Source organism: Ambystoma mexicanum, chromosome 4p (genome assembly GCF_040938575.1).
Source record: "Ambystoma mexicanum isolate Mex_15411 chromosome 4p, UKY_AmexF1_1, whole genome shotgun sequence".
In the NCBI taxonomy this organism is placed as follows: domain Eukaryota; kingdom Metazoa; phylum Chordata; class Amphibia; order Caudata; family Ambystomatidae; genus Ambystoma; species Ambystoma mexicanum.
In genome coordinates, this window is record NC_090927.1 from 572,085,781 (window position 1) to 572,107,275 (window position 21,495).

The 21,495-nt window shown below is 46.0% G+C and overlaps 1 protein-coding gene across 1 annotated transcript in view; it reads left to right on the plus strand.

The window, feature by feature from the left end:
* AGPAT5 (1-acylglycerol-3-phosphate O-acyltransferase 5) overlaps positions 1-21,495 on the plus strand; it is a 1,254,587-nt gene that overhangs the window by 579,967 nt on the left and 653,125 nt on the right. Inside the window, exon 4 of the mRNA XM_069606103.1 lies at positions 3,722-3,811. Within this exon, the coding sequence (XP_069462204.1) occupies positions 3,722-3,811 (90 nt within the window). The remainder of the gene's footprint in view (positions 1-3,721; positions 3,812-21,495) is intronic.

Consider the following 21,495-nt stretch of genomic DNA (forward strand, 5'->3'; position numbering starts at 1 on the left):
GAGTAAAATGAGAGGAGGGAGGAAAGATGGGGGGGCAAGGTTGTGGAGAGATTTGTAGACAAGGCAGAGGAATTGAAATTTCAATTGTGAGAGGAAAGGGAGCCAGCCGAATTGAGAGTGAGGTAGAAATAGAGTCTCGAGGGTCAAGAAGACATAGAGTACGGATAGAGGAGTGGTAGATGGATTTTAGGGGAGTCAGGTGAGAGACAGGGAGTCCAAAGAGAAGAGAGGAGCAGTAGAAGAGACGGGAGAAAATAAGGGAGGAGATCAGGAGTTTAGAAGCGTGAAAGGTGAGGGAGGAGCGGATCTTATGGATGTTGAAAAGGTGGTGCCGACAGGCATGAGATTTAAGAGAGATGTGGTTGGAGAAGGAGAGAGAGGAGTCAATATGGAGGCCAAGGTTGCGGGCATGGGTCGAGATGGGGAGATTGGAAGGGGGAAAGTGGATGAAGGGAGGAGGGTAGGTGAGGGAGTGTTAGGAGGGAAGAAAAGCACTTCAGTCTTGTCATTGTTGAGGGAAAGAAAGTGGGATGACATCCAATTTTTTATGGCCGTAAGGCAGGAAGAGGGAGTGAGAGGTGAAGGAAGAGAAGGAGAGAAAGAGTTGGGTGTCATCCGCGTAGAAGTGGTGGGAGATGCTAAAAGAAGAGATGACATGGGCGAGAAGGGAGGTATAAAGAGAGAAAAGGAATGGTCTGAGTACGGAGCCCTGGGGAACGCCATAGTTCAGGGGGAGGTTAGAGGAGGTGCAGTCGTCCCAGGTGACAGTAAAGGATTGGTTGGAGAGGTAAGAGGAGAGCCAGGAGAGGACAGAGCCTTTGAAGCCAAAGGAGGGCAGAGTGCTAAGAAGTAAGGGGTGATCTACGGTGTCAAAGGCCGCCGAGAGGTCAAGGAGGATGAGAATTGAGGATTGCTTAGCGTAGCGAGCAGTGAGCAGAGAAATGAGTACATAAGTGAGAGCAGTCTCAGTGGAGTGTTTAGGGTGGAAACCAGACTGAGAGGTGAGGAGGAGGGAGGGAGTGAGAGGAGACAAAAGCTGAGAGTTGAGAGTAGGCTAGGCGCTCGAGGAGCTTTGAGATGAAGGGGAGATGGGAGATTGGTCTGAAGTTGGAGGCAAGACGAGGGCTAGCAGAGGGTTTCTTCAGGGTAGGGATGATGGTAGCGTGTTTGAAGTCTGAAGGGAAGGTAGCAGAGGAGAAACAGATGTTAAAAAAGGTGGTTAGGTAGGGGATGAGGAGAGGGTAGACTTTGGGGATGAGGGAGGTGGGGATGGGATCGGAGGGGGCAGCGGTAGGGTGAGTTGGGAGACGCGGTCTGGGGTGATAGGAGAGAAGGGGGACTTGTTAGCAGGGGTAGAGGAGGGGGAAGGAGGGGAGAAGGGAGGAGACGATGTTTTGATGATATGTTTTATATATGTATATATATGTTTTGATGATACATATCATCCTGTATTTGTTATGGTGAAATATTACATTTATAGTGTCCAGCCCTGATGACAGACTGAGTTTCGAAATGCTTTGGCAACTATTTTGGACACACGCCTTGGATGCACATTGCCTTTTATGAAATAATAAAAGCAATATTGGGACTATTTTTTACATGGAAACATATGTACTATAATTGTATAACTACGTGAACATCACCTGAGCACTGAATGAATAAGTTGCAACTCTTTTGCAGGGAGTAGAGTGGGCGTATCAATGGCTAGGAAATCATTCTTAGCTTTTTTGATGGACTCTTAAGGTTACCACATGATTCAGCCCCTTACTGCCCACTAGCTATGCTGAAATCTCGGTCTCGAGAAACCAGCCCCAAGTGGCACCAATTGCTCCAAAAAGCATAAGACACATGTAGGACCACAAAGGACTGCTATGAGAAGCCACTGAGTATTGTACAACGATTCAATATTGGGAAATCATCAGATAACTGCTCTGTATTAGTGGATCAAGACTTTGGAGGATGTCAGTGAAGCGGGTGGACCGACAACTGCACAGCACTGTGTGACAGTGGCAGCATGGGGGAAAAGAAGGCTGTCAAATTAATAGTTCACCTTGCCAAGCCACTTTGCCATTAGCAGCGCATCGAGTTTGAGCTGCGGCACAGATTTTGAATTGAACCAACACATTCTGGCTTGAAAGACTGCACACCACATCTGTAAGGAGTTGATTTTGTGGGCACATTGGGCAAAGTCCGCAGCTCTATACAAGGTGCTTTGGGAACCAATGAGGGTTGGCCGTTGAAATGAAGGGTGATTAGATGCAAGCCGAGCAGCCAGGAGGAGAAAGTAGAGGCAGAGAGTGTGGACTGGAGAATAGACACAGGAACTAAAAGTGGAGCGGGAGATAGAAAGATATGAAGGTGTGAAGAATAAGGGAGCGGGGAGCGCCAGAGAGCACAGCACAAGTGGGGAGAGAAGGAAAAGAGCAAGATAATTAAAGAGAACAGTAGACAAAAAAGCAAGTTCAAGGGAGGAAGTGGACAGATGCAGATATTCCAGTAAAGGGTTTGATGGTGGAGAGTGTAAAGAAGTTCTAGGAGAGGCGGAGGGTGAGGGGGGACGGCATACGGATGAGACAAAACTGGTGCAGCCACAGATTCAACAGCATAGTCATAAGAGTCCGGAGAGGGACCAAGAATACATCAGGAGAATAGAAGAAATGGTATAGAAGAGATACCAGCATAGAGAAGGAAATGCCCCAGAATGGTGATAAGGTATAATTACTTAAAGGAGATGAAAGGAAGTTGGGAGGGGAGGTGATGTGGGCCAGATTGCTGTAGAACATTGCATTGATGTGGATGAAAGGACATGAGTTGGGGGGAGAAGGAAAGAAGTACAGGGAATTCGAGGAAGAACAGGGGATTTACAGAAAGAACCTGTTCTGAGGGCTGTTGCTGAGCCAGGTGCGGGAACCTAGAGGGGCAGCCTCAACCCTCCCTGGAGCCAGTGGGATTTGGAAAAGCAAGGACCAACTGTGGCAAAGCCTAAAACAAGTACACACTCCATGAGTCCTGCAGGTGGGGAGGACCAAATAGACGTAGATCAATATCCTAACTGACAATGGCCGAAAACTGACTACAGTGACGGCGCTCTACTGTGAGTGAACGTTTCATGCTCATGTCATGTTTGCGCACACAGCAACCTATTTGGTCATGTAGCGTTCACTCGCAGTACAGCTCCAGGTACTTAACGTATAATGTCTGCTTATATACTGTCATCCAAAGCCAATCTTTTTAAGCAAATATCCAGGCGCATAGGTCCCGGGCCGCAGTCAACAGTGCGCACCTAAAAGGGACCTGTGCCTAAGGTGCCAGGCTGCAACGACGTTACGCCCAAACACAACGTACCGAGTGCTAAAACCTTAACGCTTTTGAGTGCCCACGGGCAAAGGTGCTCGTGCTTAGTAGCTGGTCCCATAATGCGTGTTTGTATGTGTGACTCATCTTAGCTAGCAGGGTACTGACACTAGCCCTTTAATGTTGTGGAGACTGCTGGCAAATTACGACCTGTGGTAAATTTGAGGTGCCTGTTAATCTGCCTACACGCGCTGCCAACAGATGCACGATGAATATTGTATATTGCTTAACCTTCCCGAAATGCCATTGCTATCACCTCGTGACTTTACCATGCAATGTGTTATCGATCAGCATCTATTTGCTAATGCCGATTTGAATGATGTGAATGACGGTTAACCGTGTTTCTGTGTTCATCTTTATTTGACAGCATGGGGGACTCTATGTAAAGCGCAGTGCCAATTTTAATGAAAAGGCGATGAGAAGGAAGCTGATGGCCCAGGTGGATGCAGATATTCCAGTAAGACTTGCCTATTTTATTTCTCTTCAAAGAAAAAAAGGAAGCTGTGCGTGGGTCACGTGCTTGTCGGCATATCCTTTAGGATTCTTTTTTTTCCAAGTTTTTTCTTTTTGCCCCGGAAAAACTGTACACAGCTTCACGTTCTCGGACTCAGACAAAACAGTAATTTTTTGGTTTTTGAGTATTTATTTTTTTTATTAAAATGATTTCGTTTGTTACGAACTTTTCATTTTTAAGACTCAGTTATACACGAAATTATAATATTTAGAAATTCAATTGAGAAGTAGAAAGAGGAGAGAGAGAAGAAAGAAGGAAAGAAATGTAGAGACAATAAGAAGATCTCTTGTTGACACTGTTGGCATCAATTTTCAGTTTTTGAGTATTAATTTTCACTATTGCAGAACTAATGACCCCTATCCATTTTTATTTTGAGGGAAACGATCACATTTGCAAAAGAGCATTCTTATTAAAGATGTTTCTTTATCATTTAGATTACATTAAAACCAGTGTCCTAGCAACATAGATTCAGCAGAACACAAACCATGCCTGTTGTAATTCCCGAAAATGTATACTCGAGAGGATGTGAGCAATTCCAGAGGTGGAATTAATGCATGCAGTATTAATGTGTCTTTTGACGGTCATATAGTACAGTCATAAATTAACATACAAACCCATCCCTCTGAGACACCAGGATTATTAATCACACACTTTACCAGTGGCATCTCAAATTGAACCATTTGGTCTGCTGCGGCAAAGCGTCTCCTGATAACTTTCTATTTGAAGAGTGCTGGTCGCTGCCAAATGACTTTTCCCATGACTCCTTCTCGGGGCTTGAGCTGTCGCTGGAATTACTGTGCCTTTGTTTGCACTTGATGTTCCAGTGTAGCTCTATATTATGTGCCTTATTGGCCCTGTCCTATATATATCTTTTGACGACACTTGAAACAGTCCAGTTGTTCAATTTGAGTGTAAATGCATTCATGCCTGATGCTTCACCATTGGTGAGACCTACTTTAGGGGTGAAGAAGCGGGTTAACATTTAAGATGCATTTGTGACTAGGGTTAGGTTTGGTTTGGCATTAAATCATGTTAATACAGAAGGGCCTTACGATTTGCATCTTTTTGCCTTTTTAAAATGTTAAAACTCACTTTGAAGTGTCGGTCATCGGGTTGTTTACCAGTCATACAGATATTCATTGCTGATGATAAAAATTCTCAATGCATTACTTGGCTAAGCCACGGTGTTATATGGATATGGCGTCTGTGACTGTCTAATATCACATTAGAAAGTTTGTTTATGACCAAAAAAAAAATGTTTTCTTAACTTTGACTGCTGGGACGATTAAGGAAGTTCTCTGCTACTCAAAGGTATAGATTCAAATGTGTGACCATGTTCTTTTCTTATTCCTAATGCCGATGGGAATAAGAAACATATTTTGTGGTGGTGCATATTAATGTGAGTTGTACCTGAAGTCATGAGCTTTGTTCCAGATGTACAGATTTTTGTATGTTTTTTAAAAAGTGTTTTTGAAAAGTATTGGTTGGAGTGTTTCCGAAAGTAAGCAATGTTTTATCTAGGAGTGAATGCTCGTCGGTGCTTCTCTAATGTTGCCAGCCATCAACTGAATGGACCATCAGACTATGGTTAAAGGAAAGCAAAGAGTGCAAGTGTGAACGGTAGCAGTCCCTTTTTTTTGGTAGCATGATGTGGAGTATAATGTTGCATTATCATCCACCCCAGGGCCACAGTGTTCAAGGCATTGGAGACCCACAGTAAGTGAGTAAAAAGTTGAGGAAACCAAAAATTACATTCTGCAAACACTTGAGAGAAAAGTATAAGTTCATAAAAACAGCAGCTCAGAACGTACTCCAAAAACTGTAGATTTCTATCCAGTGTTACCCCTTACTTCCATCCTCCCTGTAACTGGAACAGACATTCCACATTGCAGGCAAGCACCCACCATCGTTCAATGAAAACCATGCTTCCACAATTCAGCCTGTCTTTTTGGCTCGGTCTCAGCCACTCTTCTACCAGAGTATGTGAGGAATGTGTGCAACCAGAGACCACATTATCTACCATTTCCACCGGTTCTAAAAATTGAGCCGATGCCTTTATCTCCAGTTTGACTGCTTTGGTAATACGGAGTGGAGCAAATCGGTTTTGTCCCAATGTGTGTTACCTAAAAACGTTTACGCTACTACAGAAACATAAATCTCATTGTTTTCGGTACTATAACATATGTGTTTTGTTCCTTTTATTTTTATGTTGCTCAGCAAACCTATTCAAAACAGTCGTCTTCACGTTTGCTGTAGTGGAAACTGTTGGATGATGCGGATTGGGGCAAAGCTTGTTTGCGGCATTCCCCATTAGAAGCAGCAAAATCGGTACTAAATTAAGTTACATGATTTTTTTTGCACAATGGAAATGTTTAGATAATTTGACGCCGGGAGTTTGTTTTCCGGGACTATAACTTGCAGGCACTTGTGAGAGAAACATAATGGACTATCGTACAAAAATTGTATTTATATACCCATTTCCTGAAGTCTACAACGTAATTCTGAGACCATTGTTTACCTTGGTCACATGAGGATACACTGTGTGAACACTGTATAGATATAAAACCGCATTCTTTGGCATTTAACTTCTAACAGTGGCCAGCAAACATAAAAGACAGCAGTATCTAGAAAGCCCTGCTCAGGCCACAGTCTCTAAGGCTGCTGGGACCTTGAAAAATACTGACACTGCATACTGGGCTTTGGTACCAGCAAGTAGTACAAGGTAGACTTTAGCAACAATATGCAGTACTTGTATTTTTAGACGGAAAACCTTAGGATGACATGCACGGTAGAAGGTGGCAGGACGCCCTCAAGTTTGCCTCTCGGAGTAGACTTTTCCAGAAGGACTATATCTCTGACCTGAGAAAGCAGCAGGTGTAAAGTACAGTGAGGATGGATAAGCAGGAGTTCGCTCTCTGAACTGTGAGAATGCATCTTCCCAGGGTTTGCATCTATTCTTAAATCCAAGTGAAGTAATTCTGATAACGGGATCATTACCCACCCAAAGGTTTACTAAAGACACTCATCTATTCATTGGGGGTTGTTGCTGCTCTTAGTTAAGAAGGGATGTGCTGCAGTTTGTTGTATTGCATTGCAAAGTAATAAAAGGACTCTTACTACATTTTAAAAATTTGATGTGCAGATTTGATTTACTGTTTTCGCTCTTCATGATTGCTTTTCAAACACGCAGAAGAGCAATGTGAAAGTAAAGACCAAGGTTTGACAAGTGTTCATATTAAATACACGCCTACGGCCACAATGAGTAGGAAAGCTTTTAAACAGCCCTCACCTAACCATTAGTAGTAGTAATGTATATAGCAGCTTTTCCCATTTGTAGGGCCTCACCGCGCTTTTAGTGCGAATGCCCTCGTGGAATGAAGTCCAGGTGTGGGAACATTATTAGACAAGGTTTATAATGCGTGTGTGTATTTGGCCAAGATTCGCAATTAAGTGGGCTGGCTAGGCTTCAGTGAATAACCCAAGAGCTCAGGCATCTGGATTGGTGCTGAGGGAGGTCACGACAGTGCGCAAGTGCAAGAGATTTATTATGTGACCAGCTGGACCGAATGTTGTCATAGGTTGTCGCTGTATTCTAATGGCAGAGGTGTTGAGGCCAGTCTGGTGTAAGGCTAGACCACATTTTTCGTAGTCGTAGCTACATTCCGAAGTGCGTGGATGGAAAGTCGAGCCTGCGGCAGATGTCCACCGAAGCAGTTTGTTTATTGATTTTGTATGACGTGCAAAACTCAGAGCTAACAGCGCTAAAGAGAACAGGAAAACAAGCCCACCGAGCCTGTCTAGAGCACCGTCGGAGAGGGAGGGACCCAGCCAACAATGAGCGGAGAGCCTGGCCGGCACGCGCCCCCCGCAGCCCGGGGTCAGTCCCTCCCTGCTCCTTCACCACTTAGGGGTTCCTGAGCACCCGACATGTCAAACCTCAGTAAGAGCACAGGTTGGAAGGACACCAAGATGTGGATCGGGCCTTCCCGAGAAATCAGCCGGCAAAGCCCGTGTCCTCCATGGAAGGCCGACAGGAAAGGCTAATGCCTGTCTGGCCCTGGATTGATCCCTGCAACAAAAGCCCACTGCCATTTGATTGTGATCACGTTCACTCGACAATCAGCATGAGGGCTAATGAAAATCCCTTGTGTGCTTCACTATGGGCCGTGGCCGATGCCAACATGGCCACCGCGTGACACGCACTAGTGCACTAAGCTCTTCCATGCCGATACAGTGCCCCACTACGACGCCCTACGCATTGCCAACACCTGCGTGGCTCCTTCTGCAGCCTCGGATTGGCAGCTTCCTGATCATATCTTCCTGCAACAGGGAATCCGGCAGGTGAAGCCGGCCTCCTCCAGCAAAGGCCGACAGGAAAGTCTAATGCCTGTCTGGCCCTGTCTTGCCATGGATGGCCCCACCCACCTACTTCTACCAAGGTATGTCCTCATATGTACCACTGCCGGCAAAACCAGGTTATCAATGTGCCTTGATCTCCTCTACTTGCTTACCATCACATCCTCTGTCCATCTCCCACCTGCTGGCTTGCGCCTTGCTCCAGGCAAGATGCCTGGAGTAATCATATGCACTGGTACAGACCAGAGCCCTCTCCCAGAGCCATCCATTCGTACAACCCTCACCTCTCTGCCTCACCCAAAAAGTACTAAACAAGCTTGCAGCGAAGCTCACCCGGCCTCTCACTATGACTCCACTAGCAGCGCACCGCCAACCACTTGGAGAAATGAACGCCTCAGATACCGTACCCAGGACTCACCCAAAATCATACTGGATCGCCTTGAGCTGGTGCACTCCTTCCTGGCCAAGCATGTGTCACCCCTTTTTATTAAGAGGACTGTTAACCTAACGTCCAACACTCGTGCAAGCACTACTCACAAACAGCTGACACAGGGAACACCAAGTCCACAGAAACCCTGCCCCACTCACACTCATGACCACACTAATGTGGCCCACACCCTTCGTAGTCAAGAGAGCACAGTTGCCATAACCACTCATATATTTAAAGACTGCCCCACTGTCTCCTTGGCACTGTCTCAAGCAACACAGCTGGGGCCCCTCAAGGACACTTAGGCCAGTACTCTAAAAGGAGTTCTAATCAATGCAAGATCCTTACCAGCACAATCGCTGGATATCTCAGATTTCATCACCTCTCACAAACTGGACTTACTAGCCAGCATGGAGACGTGGCTGAACCCTCCCTCTGGCCTAGCCGTCCCCTTGGCCATTCCCCCTAACTACATTATCAGGAAAGATAGGCCAGACCTCAGTGGAGGGGTAGCCTTGATAGCTAGAGATTGCCTAACCATCGGAGAAATCAGCAATAATGCTCTGACCACAGGTGAATTACTCTCTACCAAACTTACCCTCTCCATACTAGTACACTGGAGATGCACCTGGTCTACAGGGCGCCTGGACCCTACTCTTGTTTGAAGAAGATATCCTGCTAGCTATCTCAAATAACTCCAAACCATCATCAAATTCTCCAGCATTGGATCTTTCATAGATTCAGATGCTTGAATATTCCCCGTCAGACTGGGAATCCTCGGTGATAAAAAATAATTATTAAAATGTTCAATATACATCCATTCTCCCCTAGAGAATGCATGTAAATACTCCATTGTGGCCTATGAGCCATTCTATTGTGTAGTCCCTCCACCTCACTTTGGTCCTATATGGCCCCAACCAATGAGGTGACAGGGTTTAAGCTCCGCCCCAGTCAGCCATCTTCAGATTTTTCACCGCAGTCTGTCAGACGGAAGGAATCCTCCAGCTCTCTGAACTTTCAAATTTAGTTCACCTTTTGTGTGTAGTTTATATTTTTGTAATATATTCTGCTGGTTTACCCTCTTTAGGGGCTTTCTATTATGAGCCTTTGGGCTCTGGAAAACGTTTTTCTTGGCACTATTTCGTCGAGTAAAAGTTCTCCTCAGCATGGCTGAGCTTCAGTCTGCCAAGAAGCCTTCCCTGTTTAGGGACTGCACGAGGTGCAGGAAGAAACTGGTCAACATGAAGGATCCACATGACCACTGTATTTACTGCTTATATCCACATGACATCAACAAATGTGACTTTTTTCAGGACTTTCTCCACCAAAACCCTGCAAGACAGACACAGGAGACTTCAGTTACACCTAGAAGCCAAAGGTCTGTCCTCTGACGAGGAGTCTGCCAAGACAGCTCTTGTATCGTCTATTAAACCATCTGAGAAACAAACTTCTAAGAGAAGGTCCTCTTCAGTGGAAAGGAGTTCCTCTCCCTCTCATAAGACTAAAATAAAGTTGGGAGCCACTTCTTCTATGCCTTCCTTGGACTCAGGACACCACATCCTGAAGAAAAAAAACACCTCCAAAGGTAAGGAGGTGTTTTCAACAAACTGGGGGGGGGGGGTTTGGGTCAGTCGTCCACAGGAAGCTGTCCACGAGCGGCAGCAAGGTCAGGGACTCACCGACGACCAAGCCGTTGACGACGCCATCAACTACGACAACACTCCAAGCCTCATCGTCCACAAAGCAGTCGTCGACGAAGGAAGCTCATCACTCGTTGACGAAACTCTCGTCCATGAAGCTCTCTTTGACGGATCAACCACCTTAGAAGTCTTCGTCCATGAAACCACCGTCCGCGAAACCGCCGTTGACGAAGCCATCATCGGCGAAACCGCAGTCGACTGTATCTTCTGAAGAAGTAGAACCCACAACACCATTCGCTGATGTCACGGATAAACCATCCAATGTGAGCAGTTTCCACAAGTCTTTGGGAGCAACGTCTCCAATTTCAGATATGCCTGAGCCAGTTGGAGCACAACTGTCCCCTTTAAAAGAGATGACAGAACTCCCGGACGTCATTCTTCAGGAGGAGTTCTCAGACACGGAAATTCTTGGTGAGCAACCTTTCCTCATTCCTAAGAAAATCAGCCCTTTTGGCAACCGGATTCAGAGGACATGGCTGATCCTTATGACCCGGGGCTCATGGCATCGATGCAAAGAATCATCAAGGAATTTAACAGGTGCAAGAGCAAAAGAATAGGTCTTCTGTACTGAAGGAGCCAAGAACCCCCCTGAGGGGGATGCTTCACCTCGGCCTAGCACACCCAGACACTCCCCTTCCAGGAGTAGACCAAAGAAAAGAGCACGATCACATGAGCCTCCACGTAGATCCTGGAGCAGAACACTTGGTGCTTCACTGACAAGAGTCCCCTCTTCAGCCTCACTGCATAGACCTTGATCGCCAGTTCGAGATCCAACTACGGTACCGTCATCGGTCTCTGATTGGCAAAAGGACCCGTTCAGGGATTTTTTGGATCCTGAGGAAGGGGCGATTACGCAGGAGCCTGATGCTCCCAGTGAATGGGATGATTTTATCATCAAGAAACCCAGGAAGAAAGACTCCACAGGTGATTCGTCGCTGCCAGACGATTTGATATCATTTCATACTATAATTGGTAAGCTTGTTCAATATACAAGTTTCATCGGAAGAGAAGAAATCAGTGCTTTACGAGCATAAGAGACAAACGCAGAACGGTTACCACCATTCCTCTTCTCGACGCCATATGGGAGTCTGGGTCGAAGATACTGGCCACACCTTTATCCACACCTGCGTTGGTGTCAAGACCTGAAAAGAAGTACAAGGCAGATGACTCGGCACCGCTTTGTTTAAGGGGTCGTACTAAACCAGACCCATTCATTACAGTAGCGGCCAGAAAGAAGTTAGGCAACCCATCATCACCACTGTCCCACCACCAGACAAGGAAGGTCGTAAACTGGAAGCCATGGGTAGAAAGGTGTCTTCCTCAGCACCTCTCACGATAAGAGCGGGCAACGCATTAGCCATGACAGCCAGGTTTGACCGTGAACTTTGCCTTCGTATGTCCAAGCTGACCAAACATCTACCAGCAGATTTACAGGAAGAAACCAGGTCCATCATTGCGGACGGAGAAGCTACTTCAGACCACATGATCGATGCTGCTTTCGATGTGTCCGAGTCAGGTTTCAGACAAATGGCCCATGGCACGGTGCTAAGGAGACGAGCATGGATGAAGGCCACGAATTTCAGGCCTGAGGTGCAGGCACACATTTTGGACATGCCCTTCGACGGGCAAGACTTATTTAGCAAAAAAGTAGATGACCACCTAAAAGGAATTAAAACCGAAACGGATACAGCTCGAGCCATCAGTTTCTTGAACGATAAATATAAAGACTGCAGGTCTTTTCGGCCCTTTCGATGTTCAGCATCAAAAGACAGGGGATATACGCTTTTCTCCTATGGTCAAAAGTCACAAGGTAACGCATTCCAAGGCAACAGATATCAATCCGCCAACAGGTATTCCCAGAGAGGAAGGCGCGGCTTTTCCCAAGGCAAAGCCCAGAACAAACAAAATTGACCATTCGATTCTTCCCCCTCTATGTCGAACACCTGTGGGGGGAAGGGTAAGGCAATTTTTTCAACGCTGGAATTCGATAACATCAGACAAGTGGGTATTACAGGTGGTCCGCAGGGGTCACACCATAAATTCCTAGACCATCCTCCATGCCTTGCCCCCGCACCTCGCAAAGTTCACATGCTGAGCAACGTCATGGCAGAAGTTGAGAAATGACTGCACATAGCAGCTATAGAGCCAGTTCCTTATTCCCAGAAAGGAAACGGTTTCTATTCCCGCTCCTTTCTAATCAAAAACAAAAAACGGTCAATGGAGGCCCATATTAGACTTAAGGGCACTCAACAAATGCATCCAACGCATCAAATTCAAAATGATATCCCTGCAAGGCGTCTTACTTCCTAGCCACTCTGCACTTAGAAGACGCATATTTCCACATTCCAATGGTGTCCAGTCAAAGGATCTAAAACAAAAAGGATTGAATGCCTTTTGTTCGACACCAAAAGGACAGAAAAAAAGTGTTGCATGCTTTTTTATTTATTTATATCTTTTTTTTAGTTTGGTACGCATAAAAAGAAAATGGGGGGGATTTGGGGGGAACCCCCCTAAAAAAAAAAAAAAAAAAATTCAACCCTTTTTTTCGGTCCTTTTGGTTTAAAAAATAAGAGCATTCAATCCTTTTTTTTCTCGATCCTTTCACCTGCAACCCATTCCAATTCATCCTGAACACAGACAGTCCCTCAGGTTTGCTATAGGAGACCTACATTTCCAATTCAGTGTACTCTCGTTCGGGCTGAAATCGGCACCGAGGGTATTTACCAAATGTCTGCCGCCCATAGCAGCGAACCGCAGCAGGTTGGGAACAGAGGTCTTTCCATATTTGGACGACTGGTTGATAAGGGCAAGCTCCTACAGTCAAGCTCATTTGGCAGTATCAAAAATGATAAAACTCCTAAAAGGGTTAGGATTTTCGATAAACAACATAAAATCCTACCCAGCAAGACGGTTCTCTTTCTGGGGGATGAGTGCAACACCACCATTCCCAGGGTAAGACCATTGGCGGACAGAGTAACAGCCATCCTCCGCTCAACATCATTGTTCCGAGAAAGAGACAACCACGGTACGCTCTTTCAAATCCCTCCTGGGCATGATGTCCACATGTATATTTCTCATACCAAACTGCAGACTTCGCACCAGACCAATCCAGGAGGCCCTGGACCACCAATGGAAACAAGCCATGGGTTCATGGGCAGATGTAGTCCAGATACCTACGGCAGTGCACAAGGCACTTCAATGGTGGAATACTCCATGGAACCTGCTCCAAGGGATGCCATTCCAGGTACCAACATCTGCTCTTCTCTTAAGGACAGATGCGTCCCTTTCGGGATGGGGAACACACTTGGCGGACTTCCAGACAAAAGGGGCTTGGTCAGACCAGGAATCACAGCTCCACATCAATGTCCTAGAGCGCAGGGCGATACGAAGGGCTCTAAAAGCTTTCCTTCCAGTAGTGGCGGGTCAAGTCTTGACCATCCAGACAGACAATACAACCTCCATGCACTGCACAAACAAGCAAGGAGGCACAAAGTCAGATCTTATCACAGGAAGCTCAACTACTATGGTCATGGGCCTTGCACCACAAAGTCCAGATCAGGGCGGAACATCTCCCGGGAGTGGACAATGTCTTAGCGGACAAGCTGAGCACGGAGTACGCGTCATCCCATGAATGGGAGTTAGAAAAGGAAGTTCAATTGATTTTCTCTGTATGGGGCCATCCACAAATCGACCTCTTTGCCACCAGTCAACAGAAAATGTCAAGTATTCGCCTCAAGGTACCTGTAACATCAGTCAGCAGGAGATGCATTCTCGGTGGACTGGACAGGGAAGTTCCTTTATGCCTTTCCCCCCATTCCACTCAGCCAGAGTTCTGTGCAGCATGAAGGAACATCATTGCTCCATGATCCTAATAGCGCCATACTGGGCGCGACAGATTTGGTACCCGACTCTGCAGCATCTATCGCGGTGGCCTCCAATTCGCCTCCAGGCACATCAATACCTCTTGACTCCGCAGAACCACAAAGTCCTCCACCACGACCCAGCAAGCCTCTCCCTCAAGGCCTGGTTCCTGAGCAGCGTAAACTCATGAACTTGAACTTTCCTGCGGACTGCTGGTACATAATCGGGGCCTCTAGAGCCCCCTCAACTAGGACCACCTATGTTGAGAAATGGACCTGCTTCTCTAAGTGGTGTGAAACATCTACGATTAACCCACTTACAGCTTCGGTGGAAGAGGTACTACCTTACTTATTACATTTGGCTAAAACAGGTCTCTCCCTATCCTCCATCAAGGTTCACCTGTCGGCCATATCGGCATACACGACGACTCCAGAATCGCAGTCATTACTCTCTTTCGGCCATCAAGATCTTCCTGAAGGGGTTGATGCGTACTTACCCTCTCACGCCCTCATCAGTTCCTTCCTGGAGCCTAAACACTGTGCTAACGGCCCTCATGGAACCCCCTTTCAAACCCATTCACAGATGTGAAATAAAATTCTTATCTTGGAAAACGGCTTTTTTGGTAGCCAGGACTTCGGCAAGGAGGATCAGTGAATTACAAGCCTTGTCTTCAGAACCTCCTTTTACTTTGTTTCAGCAAGACCGCGTCATTTTGCGGACACACCCAAACTTTCTTGCCAAGGTCTTATCGGAAATGACGCTCACAGAGTGCATTGTTCTACCATCTTTCTTCCGGAACCATACCTCTGAGGCGGAAAGAGCTTTACATTCCCTAGATGTGACTAGGGTTTTGAAATTCTACTTGCAGAGAACTAAGGAGTTCTGCTTATCTAACAGACTGTTCATTGCCTTAGCTGGCCGCACAAAAGGGCAACATATATCCAAAGTCTGGCAAGATGGGTCTCGTTATGCATCACCCATTGTCATCAATTGAAGGGCAACCCCCTCTCCAGACCACCTTAAGCACACTCCACCAGAGGGAGAGCGGCATCAGTAGCGTTTCACGCAGGGGTACCCTTGAAGGACATCTGCAGAGCCGCTAACTGGAGCGCACTGCCTAGCAAAAGATAGCAACAAGGAATCTGCAGTTGGACAGTCACTGCTCCGCCACCTCTTTGCATAAGGTAGGACCAGCCTCCTTTTCCGCCTTTCCCAGAGAAGATAACCGTTGTGTTGCTGCATAGTAAAGGTTTGTCAGAAATAACTTTTCTGCATCTATGCTTGTATATGTATATAAGGTGGCATGCTTTAACTGCTTGGTATTCTATTCAAGCATCTGAATCTATGAAAGATCCAATGCTGGAGAAGTCTTAGTTACTTACCTTAACTGTATTTCTCCTGCATTGGTATCTTTCATAGATTCACATGCGCCCACCCGCCTCCCCTGAGAGGCTGCTCCTACGTTCAGTATTCATCATACTGTAGTTTTTACGGTTCAAAATCTGAAGATGGCTGACTGGGGAGGATCTTAAACCCTGTCACCTCATTGGTTGGTGCCATATAGGACCAAAGTGAGGTGGAGGGACTACATAATAGAATGGCTCATAGGCCACAATGGAGTATTTACATGCATTCTCTAGGGGAGAAGGGATGTATATTAAACATTTTAATAATTATTTTTTATCACCGAGGATTCCCAGTCTGACGACAGGGAATATTCAAGCATGTGAATCTGTGAAAGATGCCAATGCTGGAGAAATATTTACAGGTAAGCAACTAAGACTTCTATCCTCCTTGGAGACCTAAACCTTCTTGGAGACCTAAACCTAGGCTTTAATGATGCAAAGGATAGCAACATACAATCTCTAGCCAACGCCTTGAAAGTAGTAGGCTTTAATCAACGCATCCTTAGACCTATGCATGCCAAGGAACGTATACTTGATTGGCTAGCCGACCTGAACTGCAATACGTCAGTCAAGTCAAACGCACCTTGCTCTTGGTCTGACCACAATGTGATCTGCTTCTCCATACCTATACCTAGGACTATGCCTACCACAATTGCCCAGAGGCTCCCCACCCTAACACAGAGCACAAAAAACATAACCGTGACTAGCAACATAACGTTGCTGGATGTGATTACATCCCCACCGTAGCTAGTTGATGACCCAGCTGCATTGGTTGACATTTACAACACAACCATGGCCAAAGCCATTAACACAGTTGCAGCGCTTACCCAGCGCAAGGCCAAACCCGTATCTCACTGCAACTCGTGGTTAACCCCAGAATTGAAAACCTTAAACTTTTTTTTTAAAAATGAGCGGCAGAAACCAGTTGACCACATCAATGCCACAGCTAAGGCCTTCAAAAAAGCATTTATAAGCATTAAAAAAATCTGTCTACAATGTAAGAATCGCTAATGCTAGTTCCAGCTCCCACAAGCGATTTGCTATTTTATGGGAATTGGAGACGCCCACACCTCATACATCTAGCTGCACTAAAGACAGCACATGGTGTGCGAATATCCAAACAGCCTTGTTAGATAAACTAGCAACGCTTCTAAAGAAAATTATTTAAAAGAAAACGCACTTGCATTGTCCCCTACCCGCCAATATATACAGGCTCCACTAGCCTCTTTTGAATTCTACTTCAAACTTGTTTCCGAAACCGAGACGGCACAAATTATCAACGGCCTTAAACCCTTGAGATGCTAAGGTGACATATGCCCGGCAGCAGTGATCAAAGACTGCGGCATAGTGCTTGCATCCTTTGTCACCGCTCTTATGCCTCATTTGCCACTAGCACTGTCCCTACCCCTTAAAGGATGCTTGCATCCTTCCCTTTAAAAAAATAAAATGTCTCTTAAACCGGATATTCCCACTATCGCCCCATTACCACCGCCCCTTTTCTCCTTAAGATTCTTGACAGAGCAGCATACATCCAAATCCAGTCATTTCTAGAAGCAAACAACATCCTAGGCCCACGGCAATCAGGTTTCAGACCCTTCCACGGCACAGAAACTGCCATATTAGACCTAAAAAATCGAATGGATGAAGCCAAAGACGCTGGCAAGGCCTCTCTGCTACTCCTATTGGACCTGTCAACAGCCTTTGACCTCATTGACCACCAAATACTTTGTCTACACCTTTCTTCAGCTATGTATTTCCCAGTACAGGCCTCTGCTTGGATCTCCTCCTTCAGGTCCAATAGATCCTACAGTGTTCTCAGACACAGACTCAGCCCCTCAGCACCTATTTCTGGCGGTGTCCCCAAGGCTCCTGTGTCTCACCTACCCTTTATAATATATTGACCAAATCCCTATTTGACATTTTAGATGACTTGGGCAATTCCTACACACATGCGGATGATACTCAAATACTCTTGCCACTTACTGGCAACTACACATATGACTCCAATGCACTGATCTAAATCTACCAAACCCGTCAGTCCTGGATGTTTGTCAACTTGTTATGCATCAATGATGAGAAAACTAAAATCCTCTTGACCGGCTCTCAAAACACCCTCAAAAAGCTTGACCCAATGTATAATTCCTTTTACCATTGACAGCATCACCATACCAGTATCAAGTTTGGTAAAAACCTTGGGCATTTACCTCAACTCTACCTTGTCACTAAACAGACAGGTGAACGCCATTGCTTCCTCTGCTGCCCATACTACAAATCTCATCTGTCACCTGATAGCTGCCTCACCCTAGCTCGGGCGTTCATAGGATCGCGACTGGACTACTGCAACGCTTTATTTGCAGGCACCCTGCTCGAAATCTTAATAAACTACAGATTATACAGAACAATGCTCTAAGGGCTGCTTTGAACATCCCTAGGCATGAACACATCACGGCCGCCAGACGAAATGCGCACTGGCCCCCTTTTCGGCAACGGATTGTCTTCCAAACCTTGGCTATTACGCATAAAGGCCTAGCAAACAATGTGCCCTTGTACCTTTTCACATAAATTTAAGAAACCCAAATCTACCAGGCCTACAAGATCAATGCACGCGAACAGACTGGTTACCACAAGATTCAAACTGAAGAAATTGCGGGGCTTGAGCTTCCCAGTCATTGCTACTGAACACTGGAATGGCCTCCCACACTATTTTAGAACTGAAAAATCATAATGGGTCTTTCGGAAAGAACCTGAAAACCTTTAAAAAAAGATTTTTAACAAGTTTTATTGATTTAGCTGAACAAACATAGATTCCAATCATATGTAGAATAATTAACATTTCTAGCCCCAGTACCTTAACTGTACCTGGGTGTCAGCACTACAAACATAACTCCCAAAATGCCCCCCATCCCTCCCTCCCCGTGTTGCTCGTCAGATCTCAGTTCTCTTCCCCCATACTTGTCCTGCGTTGTACTGTCTCCAGGGGCCCGCCCACCTCTGCAGTGCTCGACAAGGCCAGTGCAAACAATACTTGGATGAGTGTATACCATGCCAACTTTTTCATCGGTGGAGCTGCCATGTGCTGCCCTCTGCCAGATTATAGTCTCTGGTTGTGCCCATTTCTTGAGGTCCCTCCACTAGTCGTCTAGGCGGGGGCCTCTAGCTGACTTCCAAGACATCACCATATGATGTTTGTCCAGTATAAACCCAAAGTCTCATTTTAGATGCGTAACGTAATTGTTTCGGTTACGTAAAGTGCCTGAGAAGCAGGCCTCAGGTGAGCACTCTAAGGCCACCCCATGTGCATTCTGTCTGCAATCCCACCCCAGTACTGTTAACTTGGACAGGACCAGAACAAATGTATTATACCAGCATCTGTGGCTTCACATCTAGGACGGAGTTGTGCCGCAGCTCCAGGGAACTTAGCTTTAGAAAAGTCATTTTTTTTTTTTTACATTTTTTTTCGAACTTTATTTTTAGACATTTTTTCATAAACTGTTACATAACACTCACACCCCTATTGGGGTGACTTAACCATGAGCCATACGAACCTGCCCCTCCCCCCCCACTGAGCAGTCCCCCCCCCCTTCCCCAGTCCTCCGAGATCGTTATTGTGGTGTTTCCTCCTCAGTGCGTATCTGACAGTGGTGCTGGTTCCTGTGTTCTGGAAACGAAGGGGGGGGAGGGCGTCCTACCACATAATTTTAGTCACTTTACATATACATTTCTATAAAGGCTTAACTATTTAACATGCTTAGTATGACGAGAGCTGTATTGCTGAGCTAACTCTCATACAAAAAAGGTGAGCAATCAAGCCTTTAAAGGTGTCACTTTAGCTTATTTATTTAGCCAGTGTTAGGAGATGCAGATGCAATTTCGCATTGAATACACATTCCAATTTTAGTGTTTCATTTTCATGTACAGCAAAGACATTAATTTAATCAACAAATGCATCGAAGAAAAGTAGCAAATGCATGGAAAGATATTAACAATCAAACATATTTAAAAAAAATGTGCTTAGCAATTTTCAAAAGCTGTGTAAACATTGGTGGTTAGCCACAGTGTGCAACTTATACAAAAAGCATAATACTGAGTTCATTCACAGGGCAACCAACTGTATCGTAAAACGAAAGTCAAAATCAAGAATCAAAAAAACAATTATTTCTGACATTGGGTATTTTAAAGTTGACTCATAGGGAAAGGACCTAGTCGTTGGTCTACGTCTGCAGGTGGATCGAATTATGATGCGGGATGGGGGGGGGGTTAACCCTCAAGATGAAATGGTCCTGTGACGTTTCAGCAGGAAGCCTTCTTCATGGGCCTCGACTGGGTCTCCCTGGACAGAAGTCGGGTGTCGCACTTCTTCCAGTGGGGGTTGGGGGGAAACAAAGGGCGGGGGGTGTCCGACCCCGTGGAACATGGGGAGATGTCTCCTTGAGGCCAGTATGACAACTAGTATTCTGGATGCACTGTGCTGTCGGCTGGAGAGCGGATACAGGTGCTGGTCTATACAGGATAAGTTGTAGACCAGAGGCTGGTGCCTGGATGAGGATGGCAAATTAAGGTTCTCGTGGAGAGGGCACGCAGGCCAGTATGGTGGTGGGCTGTCCGTGAAGTGTCCTGTCACTCAAGGCATGTATGGCACCAGGACCATGCCCAGTTACCGGTTCTTGTGTTCTGACGGGTTTCAGAGTCAAAGTCCTGGGTGCTGTGTCTTCCTGGTGAGGATAAAGCGCTCTTGTCTGCCTCGTTGATTAGGAATGTCACGAGTGGCCCCCAGATATCGGGGGGACGCGCGTGTTGGGGGAGGGTCTTGATGAACTCAGACTCAACGTCCTGACAGTAGAGAATGTTTTTACGCCAGTTTGCCACCGTTGGAGGTGGTCCTCTACCCCAAGACATGGCGACCCTCCTGCGAGCCAGGGTCCGCAGTAATCCTGCCAGTTTCCTTATTGCTGGTGATAGTTGTTTTGTCATCCCGAGCAGTGCTGCCGTCGGGATGGGCTGTACTTCTCCTACTATTGCTGCTGTGGTCTGGAGGACCTGGGTCCAAAATGGTGTCAGCTTGGGACAATCCCACGCAAGGTGGACAAAGTCTGATGTTAGGTTTCTACATCTTTCACATTTTGCTGGTGAGTCTGGTTGTTGTTTATTCTTTTTAACTGGGGTGAAGTATGTCTGGTGTAGATAAAGTGTATTTGCTTGAGGCATGAGTTGAGAGATATTTTTTGGGTTTGTTGCAGTATATATGTCCATTCCTCATCCGGAGTCATTAGTTGGAGGGACCTCTCCCATCTGGTTTTCGTGCGTATGTTGATAGATACTGTGTCCGTTAAGATGGATTTTTAGATGGATGAGACGTGTCTACCTTTGCCCTTTGCTTGGATCACATTGTGTAATAGCTGCCATGTTGGAGGTTGTTGCGGGAAGGTGGGGAATAGTGCCTGAAGGGTATATCTGGTTCTAAAGTTGATGAATTTGTCTAGGGGTGAGCTGCCTCCTCTCGCCATTGCTTGTTGGGGTGTGATGAAGGTGCCTTCATTGAACAGGTCCCCAAGGGAATTTATCTGCAGTTTTTCAATCCATTGATGGAAAATCCTTTCCGAGGTCAGAGGGATCCCTGGAATGAATTTGGCTGGGAGAAGGGGAGAGTATCTCACCTGAACGTTGTATTTTTGTGCAAGTTTCTTCCATATCCCATAGGTCGCGAGGACTACATTCATAGTGTTAATAGAAACTAGGAACTGGGAGCTGACTGATGACGACACCCTTAATAAATTGGGGGTTGCTAGGGCCCGCTCTATTTGCACGTGAGGTCTGATAAAGTGCGTGGCATACCAGAAGCTAAGGAACTGGATTAAGATTTTCAACGGGATTGTGTAC